A 10,300-nucleotide genomic window follows, 5' to 3' on the forward strand; every position below is an offset into this window, starting at 1 on the left:
CGGAACATTGTTTTCCCCCTAGTGGTCTTCAAAGAAAAGAACAGCATTTATATTTTCATATTTCGATTTTCTTTCTTCAGAGGCCCTATGACATCCACTCCAGTAACCCTGTAGAGTCTTTAATTCAACTCTTCAGTACTGTGAGTGTTCAGTATACAGCAACATGGTCAAAGGAAATGATTGCTTTATTAAGAAAGGTAAATACTGTTTCTTTCAAATAATTTCAATTGTGTGTTAACTACATGTGTAGAGCTAACTGGGAACTGTCCATTTCTTTCAAAGTTTTACCAACTAACCAAACACTGAAATGGAGTCCCTTCTCTATCAGTTCAGTGGTTAGCACAATTTAATTGCTGTGACATATCCTTTGATTAGTCATTTGTTTCTTTAATAGGATGATTATCCCTCTTCTCTTCTGTCTGTTAGCAAATGAAGAGTGGTCCTTGATTGGTTTAAGTGCTACAATCAAATGGTTAAGTAGGTTAAAAAAAGCTTTAACATTATATGGAAATGTATTGCTTCCAGTACTCTGGGAGTTGTAGCCGATTGCTAAAATAACTACCTTTCACCACAGAATGACTACAGCATTAAATATATAGGTGTTTGGCAACCCTGCTGTGATAATGTCTTCTCTCTTCAGTTCTGCAGCATCAGAGAATCTGCTCTGGGTCTCTAAGTTATGAGAAATGCGTTTGTTTGTTTCTTGTTTTTGTGCTTTTTTTCGGGAGAGGGGGAGTTACTTTGGCATTTTCATTTTATTGCTTATATCTAAGCAGCAAGTGTTGAGTTTGGAGCTGATGTTGACTTTCCAGCTTATTTAAGGATTCCAAAACAGCGGCTGATGAAGAGAGTACAAAAGGGATATACATACTGCTGACAGCAAAGAAGTGATTCCAATATAAGTTAATGTTGGGTGGAAAATTTACATAATTTAATTTTATTTTAATGAAAAGCAGAATTGTTAGGTATTAGTGCAATACAAGTTTCTCAGCAAGACACAAACGCCACCTACTGGGGTAACTTGGAGAATACAAGCTTTTAAAGAGAACGTTATGTATAGAATTAAAGATACGTGAGCAGAAACACCAAGATGTCCCACCTCTGCCCCCAGCTACCAAGCAACCAGTAATCAAATGCTTTCTCTTTATAGCCCTCCAAGGAACATTACCCCTTCAACAGACCCAATTTTTTTCAGTAGTGGGTCACTAATAGCTATGTGCACATAAAACCATAATTAAGTTCAATATATGTTTCTCATTGGCCCTTCACAAGTACAAGTGGGAGCCATATATGAGGGAAAAATATGGAGGCAGTAGATGATTCACAGCTCTAGCAAGCTACCACCAGTCATTAGCTCTGTAACTCTTCTGCAGCACAAGTAGGCTATAAATGATATTGCAATATGGCATACAGATGTTATTGCTTTTTGGGGAGCTGAGGACACTGTTCATTCTGCAGCCACCCAAACCATGCCACAAAAGTAATCATTGTAAATACAGCTTTGAAAATAGTACTGTATAGATGCAGTTCTGCATGTAGCTTGAACTTATTGTAAAGGTGTTACGATCAAAGTGTTTCAGTCAGCCCATTGTAATGAGAGGGCTAAGGTATACATATCATTGTGGTGTGAACCAATTTCAGGTGTTCAGTGATCATCATTAGAAAATGGGATTTACGTGCTGTAAGTGATGTAAAGGATGGTACAGAGTTGCTTAGGTAAACCATGTCAGTTAGCATTGCTGAAGTGTACTACATATCAAAAGACATCACTTGAAATATGTCATTTAATTTACTTTCAGATGGTAAATGAATGCCTGTGTTTTAAAGATGACAACTTTATGGAGTGAAAAGTGCCTTAAGTGACCAGTTCATGGATCATCAGGCATTCATTCTCAAGCAGAGAGTCCTTCATAAAGTGCCAAGTCAGGGATGGCCAACCTCTGGCATGGGCAGACTGTGTGTGTGGCATGTGATAGAGCAGGGAGGGGACAGGCAGCACAGCAAGGGACAGGGGAGGAAGCAGAAGGCAGAGCAGGAGATCAGACTGGGAGCATAGAACAGGGGACAAAAAGCAGAGCAGCTAATCAGACAGAGGAAGGGGATCTAAGTGACATTCAGGGAGAGTGCAGGTCTAATTTGTGGCACTACTGCCAAGTAGGTTGACTCCTACTGTGCTAAACAAACTGGTACTCAATACCTCGAGTATGCTTTACACCAAACATTTAAGATAGTGATTGAATAGAGGTGATTCTTCTATGCAGAAACCTTCTGTGCAGGTTTTACTGCATATGCATTTATATATTGAAGGCATTTTGCATATTGCTTTATCCATATATTGGAAGACCAAAGAATAAAAAATGCGTAAGCAGTGCTGCTGAGAACATAACGAGGAATCTTGTGTGCTTTTACCAGAATCAACCCACCCAATGTGATGTGGGTTTATAACATTGCAAGTCAAATATGCAGGAGCATTTTCTCAGTCCCAATGAATGATCTAATAATTAAATTACTATTACAAAAGGTAAGGCTCTCATCCCCCAAGAGCTCTGCTCTATTGTGGTGGTATCATGATCATAAGTGTTACGTTTTTGGCTTTCTTAAAACAAGATGCCACCTAAATGTTATTGCTGTAGTTTACACAAACATCCAGAAGTCCAGATGCTTATCCAAATAACTAACTCATAAATACCTACTCACAAAACTGAATTAGAATGCTGAATGTTACAGCGTTATCTCCCTGTGCTGTCACCTTCTGCATGGGAAAAATGCTGAATGCAAATGTTATCTTTCCCCTGCTTAGAATGCATTGTTCCTGTACTAAAATGGGATTTATTTTTAAAAGGGGAATAACCCACCAGCTCTAGCCCAGTATTCTGTCGCATTATTGATATGACTAGCCCATCAGCCATAAACACTTTCAGACCCTAAGCTAGATAGGACTGAAAGCATTCACTGCTATGATTACACAGTACTTGCCATCAGACCATATTTTCATATATTGGACCTTGCTTTCTCATATTGATACATTTGCCTAACTTGAACTGCTTGGATTCAGATTTTCTGTGCCAGTCATCTGCCTCAAGCTGACTTCCTTGAAAAATTTTTAGGCAGAGCTCTTTCTTTGCTTATGCTTGCTTCTATATTGTTTATGCTTCAGCTCAGAACAAGAGTTTCTCTACGGTTCCTGCTCTGGGCTGTTGCGACCAGCTGGGTCTTAGTCTGAGTATGACAAAGAGTACAGTAAAGACCATTTCCTTGCTTGTAGTTGTAGAGAAAGCTGCCTGATTCAAATGCAAAGGAGACAGAAGACAGACTTGGGGGGGCAAGGGGGCAAATAGTCTGGAGCAACATGCCTTAAAGGGTGGCAGAAATGGGGCTGGAAGTTCATAGAGGAGTGGGGAATTAGCATAAGGTATGGAGTGTGGGAGTGGGCTAAGACTGGATGAAGAGACAGAAGAGTTTAGGTATAGCTGGACAAGGAAACTTGGACTGAGAGCCAGTGGGGTAGGTGAAAGGAGTTGAGAGGATGGGAAAATAAATCCAATGAGGATTCTGAGCATGGGGGAGAGCTGGGACTGGCTGGGTAAAGAGACTGATATGTGGGGAGGACACAGATACACACACTGGGTGAAAAGCATGGAGCAAAACCTGAGACTGGGAACCAATGTAGACAGGGAACGTGCATGGGGTGGGACAAACACAGGCAAGAGTGAGGAAGAAACAAAGATTGGCTGAGGAGCCAGAAGAGGGGTAAGCAGGACAGTGTGGACTAGGGCACTGGAAACAAGAAACTAGAGGCATGGATGCTCAGTGAAGACTGGATTTGGGAGTGGGGGAAAACTGAGATTGGAAGGGTGGGACTGGAATGGAAGGAAACATAATAGCTAAGTTATCTCAAAACTCAGTCCTAGGTGGTTTAAACTAGGGCTAGGGACAGACATTACACATAAACCAGTTTACATGATCAGAAACTGGTTTAAACCTATAACAGAACAGACACTCAGTACACATAAACCAGCTTGAAAATGGCTGAACTGGTTTGAGATAAACTTGGTTGAATGTAGCATCAGGCTTAATTGATTGGACTCAAACCAGTTTATGCAATGTCTGTCTCAGACCCCTTGCTGGTTTAACTTAAATCAGACTCCCCCAGTATCCCAGCATGCTCTCTGGGTGGGGCAGAGCTCTGCTCCAGTGAACTGGGTTGGCCCCTCCCCCCTGCTTTCTAGCCGGAACAGGGGCAGGGCATGGACAGATGCTGGCCTGCCAAAGCCCCTGAGGCAAATTCCTCCCTTTGTCCCCTCCCTGCACCCTCCACTGGCAAACCCTGTGGACCACAGCTGGGATTTGCCAGCCCCAGCCACACCCCCACGGCTTTCCTGCAGCCAAGCAGAGATGGAGTTAATTCCTTCCTCTGTCCTCTCTCTCCCCCAGAACCCCTGGGGGGTTGGCTGCAGTCTCTGTGGCTTGCCTGCAGCAGGGATGCACCTGTGAGCCCAGAGCTAAGACCTGCAGGGCCAGACAGAGAGGTGGGAAGTGTTGGCAAAGGCCTGACAATCATCGCAGATGCTAGAGATGTAATTAAGGGAAGTTGCAGATACCAGAATGTGTAAAAACTGTGAATACCTAAACAAAGCCTTTCTGAATGCCTGGCTGTAAGGAGACACTCTGCCTTCAGGATTAGTAAGAGCAATTCTTGTCTACCTGGTTTACATTTGAAGTTAGACTAAGTTGTGTATGCTGTGTTTTACTGGGTGTATCTTAGCTTAGGCAAAGATTTTGGTAGTTCCCTGTTATATACTTTGCAAATTGCTGTGTTCAATACATGTTTACTCCAGAGAAAGGACTTTTTCTCCATTCCCACTCCTCAGTCTGGCAGCAGCTGCCTGCCCCCCGCAGCTGGTAGCTGGCATCCTGTGTGTTGTGCTAGCCTGGGCTGGTGCCTGGCCACGCCCCCTCCACTCCAGCAGGGAGGGGTGAGAGCCTTGGGGGGCATCTCTCTTCCCTCCCCCTTGGCAGTGGCTGCCAGGCATGCTCTAGTGCCCCCCAGCTTCTGGCTTCAGCCACTGCAAGCATATGGCTGCATTTCTTGATTTAAGAGAGAGTGTCTGTCCAGCTGTTAATCAGTTTAACCTGCACAGCTTAGATTAACCTGCAAAGAGTGAATCAAATTCAGGCTCAGGCTTTTTGAATGTCTGTCCCAAGCCTAGGTGTCCAAATTTAGTAAATACTTTTGATTTTAATCTCCATGTTTTAGTTGGTCATTTGAAAAATGGGGGGATTATCACCTCCAATCACAGATACTGTGATGATCTCCATAGAAAAGGAAATATTTCTGTATTCAGAGTGGGGTTTGAACTGTGTACTGAAAATAGGGCAGGATCTATTCATTGAGCAATGAGGAAAAAATAAAAATATTGGGTAGTTGCTTATTAACTGCCCGCTGAATGAGGCATGGTAGGAAGACTTGTATGTGATTTCATAGTTTCATAGTAGTTTCATAGTTTCTAGGGTCAGAAGGGACCTGAGCAGATCATCTAGTCTGACCCCCTGCCATGCCAGGAAAGAGTACTGGGGTCAAATGACCCCAGCAAGGTGTTCATCTAACCTCCTCTTAAACACCCCCAGGGTAGGAGCCAGCACCACTTCTCTTGGAAGCTGGTTCCAGACCCTAGCCACCCTGACGGCAAAGTAGCGCCTCCTGATATCTAACCTAAACCTACCCTCTGCCAGCTTGTGACCGTTATTCCTGGTCACTCCTGGCGGTGCTCGGGGGAACAGTGACTCCCCCAATGCCTGCTGATCCCCCCTGACTAGTTTATAACAGGCCACAAGATCCCCCCTCGGCCTTCTCTTTTGGAGGCTGAACAGGTTCAGGTCTAGCCTCTCCTCATAGGGCCTGCCCTGCTGACCCCTGATCATACGAGTGGCCCTCCTCTGGACCCTCTCCATGCTGTCGACATCCCTCTTGAAGTGTGGCGCCCAGAACTGGACGCAATACTCCAGCTGCGGCCTGACCAGTGCCGCATAGAGGGGGAGGATCACCTCCTTGGATCTGCTCAAGATGCATCTGTGGATGCATGACAAGGTTCGGTTGGCCTTCCTAACTGCCTCCCCACACTGCCGGCCCATGTTTATCTTGGAGTCAATGATGACTCCAAGATCCTTTTCCGCCTCCGTGCTGACAAGAGGGGAGTTCCCCAACCTGTAGGTATGGTGCCGGTTGTTCCTCCCCAGGTGCATCACTTTGCACTCGACTGTGTTGAATCCCATCCTATTCTCATCCGCCCACCCTTGTAACCTGTCTAGGTCCGATTGTAGCCTGTTGCACCCTTCCAGTGTGCCCACGTCCCCCAACATCTTAGTGTCGTCAGCAAATTTGAACAGGGTGATTTTTACCCCATCATCCAAATCACTGATGAAGATGTTGAACAGCGCGGGCCTGAGGACTGAGCCCTGCGGAACCCCACTGCCCACGTCCTTCCAGGTTGAGAAGGACCCATCCACTACCACCCTCTGGGTGCGGCCCTCCAGCCAGTTGGTGACCCATTTGACTGTATGGGTGTCGACACCACAGCCCCCCAGTTTCTTGATGAGAATGGGGTGAGACACAGTGTCAAAAGCCTTCCGGAAGTCCAGGAAGACTATGTCCACTGCTACCCCTGCATCTAGTGATGTGGTGATCTGATCGTAAAAGGCCACCAGGTTGGTCTGACAGGACCTGCCACTGATGAACCCGTGTTGGTTGCCCCTAAGCATGCAGTCCCCTGCTGGCCCCTCCTGGATGTGTGCCAGCATAATTTTCTCGAACTTCATTTACCTAATGATGACTAATGATGGTGAATGAACATTGAACTCTAAACTTCTGACTGCTGGTTTTTGCATATTTAATGATGGTTGATGGTTTTTTCAGTTCTTTTTTGTGTATACTGAGGTCAGTGTTACCCTGGGAGGGAATTGTGTTTGTAAGTTATTTTGTAACTTAGGGTGGAAGGCAGACCTTTTTCAATCCAGACCTTCCTTCACTGCAGTACATGTCATTTCAGCTGTTGACAGTGAACCCAGAGCATCGGTTTTCCAGTCTAACAGACATCCAGACCTCATCCTACTTATCCAGTGTCATCTGGGATGATGTCTGTGAGAAGAAGGTGGAGGCTGGCTTTGTTCCTAATGTAAGTAAAGAGCAATGATTTAATGAGTTTTTTGTTTTATCTTATGAAGTATAGTTTTATGTAGTGCTGTGGGTTTCCATGGCAGAGGTAATTCCTAAATGTGCAAGTTGAGATGCACTTTTTGCATCAGTCAGACAGTTAATACCTTTGTCCCATTCTAACAGAAAGGCCGTCTGCATTGTGATCCCACCTTTGAGCTGGAAGAGATGATCCTGGAGTCAAGACCCCTGCATAAAAAGAAAAAAAGACTTGCAAAGAACAAGTCCAGGGATAACAGCAAGGACAGCTCGCAGTCGGTAAGTGCAGCCTTCCTTAGTGGGCCACAACAGTGGGCCACAGAGCAAAATCAACAGTGGGCCACAGGGCGAAGAACCAACTTTGTTTTACTTTGATTTGTTGCAGAAACAATTACTTTGCAAAATGCCTTCTCATACATATTTACTCCAATAAAAATGCTCAGCCGTGTAGACTGACTATCTGATGGCTGGATTCTCCTCTTCCCTGGCAGCTCACTTCTCTGCTATTTTGTTCTCCCTAACATGAGATGGGGGGGTGGGAATACAGAGCTAGTGGACGAGAGATCTGTTATGCAGATAAGATTTCTTTTTGTTAATCACATTAGGCACATTTTCATTTAAAGTGTCCTGTTAGGTCCTGTTTTTTTTGTCACATTGGCTTCACACTTCCATTCAATTTTGCAGAGCTAATCTCAACACATCTCCATGTTAGTGAAAAGAGAACTGAATTCTTAATAAATTCAGGTGTATTCCATTCAGATGTATCACTGACAAAGCTGAATATGACAAAGCCTTCCCATATAGCAGAATAAGAATCCTGCGGTTTCACTATGCTGCATCTTGTACTGTCTGTTTCTGTCATTAGTAGCCATTATCAGTTTACTTTGGCATCCCATGCTATCACATCAATAATCATATTTATGCACAGGCATAACTACTTTTTTCAAATAGATTCTTCCTGGATGCAACTCCTGACCCTGTATTACCAGCTGTTTGGAAAAAGCAGGAGACTTTAAACAGTCAGCCATAAAAAGGTTCCCAAGCCTTTTCCATAAATACCCATAAATTTAACCTAAAATCATGCTATGGATTTTTATTGCCTGCCTCAGCTTTGTTGTTGAAAAGGAAGCAAATATTTAGGAAGCATCAGTTCTTTCAAAAACCTAGGTTAGATAGTGGATACAAATCGTTTTCCTCCCAGAAATCAGAGTTCACACAAAATTCAGGTTCCTGATGAAAAGTATACAGTAGAATTCATCCTCTCAGTGATGGATGTTTCCCTGAATAAAACCAATCACATCATTTAACCCAGTAGCTGGCTGATCTGTGGGAAAGCCCATTATTTGTATGGTATTTTCACATTGGAATTGTCATGCATTTTCAGATCTAAATGGAGACATGAGCATTCTCAATACCTGATCAACAACTGCAATGCTCTTTGCATCTTAGTTTCAGACTACCAAAATAGGGCACATTTTTAAGTCCTTTATTTAAAAGGATGCCAATTATCTTACAAACAAACAGCATTAGGAAGTAGCCATTAGAATTCTGCTTGCCTTGTTGGCTGAGTCAATTAGCAGCAATAGATCATTTCCTCCCTCAGCAGTTGCTAACATTACAATCAATGAAGGTTACTGTAAAAGACTGGAAGAATAATTCAGGAAGCCCCAAAACAAAACCAGAATAAGCAAACTTAAAATAACTTTCAGAGGTTTTCATTACTAAGGAAGTTTGAGGCACACTGTGTCAAGATGTTTCATGATTTGCAGCACAATAACGCACAATATTGTACTGATTTGCAGCACAATAACACACTTTTTATAGCTCTCAGGGCTGTAATAGATAAGACATTGTCCTGAACCTGGGATCCTTTACTCCCTGTGCATATCAACTCTACATATGATATGTATGCATATATACTATATGCACAGAGAGAGAGTGCGAGCAAGCTTTTAAAGTATTGTAGAATCCTTTAAGATGGAAGTTACCTTGGTGAAATTTTCCCCTGGGCATAGGACAATTTAAAAGTCCGTGTACCTCATAAACCCTGCATAAATTCTGTTTGTATAGGCCACCTGCACCAGACTGCATTTCATTGGATTGCTCATATAGTAAAGGCCTATAAAGATTAAATGTGTTTCAGGAAAATTACTGCAGAAGTGAAAACAGGACACAGAGGAAAAACACCTAAGAAATGAAGATGCAAGCTTAATTTAGGCTGAAATTCCTGGTAGCTGAGTGTGTGATATGAACATATAACTTGGCAGAGCGATACTGCAGAAAACACAAGGATGAAAGGATGCTGGATTCTCATATGTATCTCATATCTGTTTCTTTCTTTTTACTCAGGAAAATGACTATCTTCAGGAATGCCTTGAAGCTATCCAGCAAGACTTTGTCATTTTTAACAGAGAGAAGTGAGTGAGGGGGTATGTTTTTAGAAGAAAAGAGTGTATTTTGTTTTGTTTTGTTTTATTTTTACTTAGCTGTGTTGGGATTTACAAGAATGAAATATTGTTCCTGGAAGCCATAAATGTGAATATCATGTCACAAGCTCAGTTCTAATTTACTGATTTCACTAAAGCAGGTTCATTGATTAAAACGTCTTACTTAGAAGAGGTAGCTAAAAAAATCCAGAAAGTTTCACTGATTATTAAATGGTCTGATTAAATGAAGTATATGATACACAGAAGGTGCTGACAGAAGTGATGACACACTATTGACCCCTTGAAAGTGCTCTGCAGCCAGGCCTTGACAGAAGTGCACAGCTGCAGAGCACTTTAAAAGTGTCCAATAGCATGACAAATTAACTGTCATTTAAAGAGGGTTCAGATGAAGGTGCTCCAAAGCAGAGCGCCTTCATTAACTTCTGTCTGTCCCTGCACATGATCCCCAGTGCTGTCTGCAGGATGGGAGGAGAGAGAAGGGAGGGGAGGAAACTAAGGGCTAGGGTTTACCCAGTCTGTGCTGGAGGGGCAGGTGGATTGGAGCCCTCCACCTTGGAGCTGGGAGTTGGGGGGCAGAGCTAGTGCGGAGAGGCCACAGGCAGGCAATTCCTCCTGGATCAGCTCCAAAGTGGAGCTTGATCACTCACCCCCTAACTCAACAACA

General features: G+C 43.4%; 1 protein-coding gene across 7 annotated transcripts in view; it reads left to right on the plus strand.

The window, feature by feature from the left end:
- STK32C (serine/threonine kinase 32C) overlaps positions 1–10,300 on the plus strand; it is a 283,828-nt gene that overhangs the window by 266,869 nt on the left and 6,659 nt on the right. For 6 of the 7 annotated variants that reach the window (XM_090057152.1, XM_090057148.1, XM_090057149.1 and 3 more), the window contains 4 exons: positions 81–197; positions 7,047–7,172; positions 7,337–7,468; positions 9,539–9,606. In XM_090057152.1, coding sequence (XP_089913278.1) covers positions 81–197; positions 7,047–7,172; positions 7,337–7,468; positions 9,539–9,606 — 443 coding nt within the window. Of the gene's footprint in view, positions 1–80; positions 198–7,046; positions 7,173–7,336; positions 7,469–9,538; positions 9,619–10,300 lie in introns of all 7 variants that reach the window. The other variant, XM_090057151.1, reaches the window with a different exon arrangement.

This window comes from Crocodylus siamensis, chromosome 7 (genome assembly GCF_052110815.1).
Source record: "Crocodylus siamensis isolate JL-2025a chromosome 7, ASM5211081v1, whole genome shotgun sequence".
Taxonomy (NCBI): domain Eukaryota; kingdom Metazoa; phylum Chordata; order Crocodylia; family Crocodylidae; genus Crocodylus; species Crocodylus siamensis.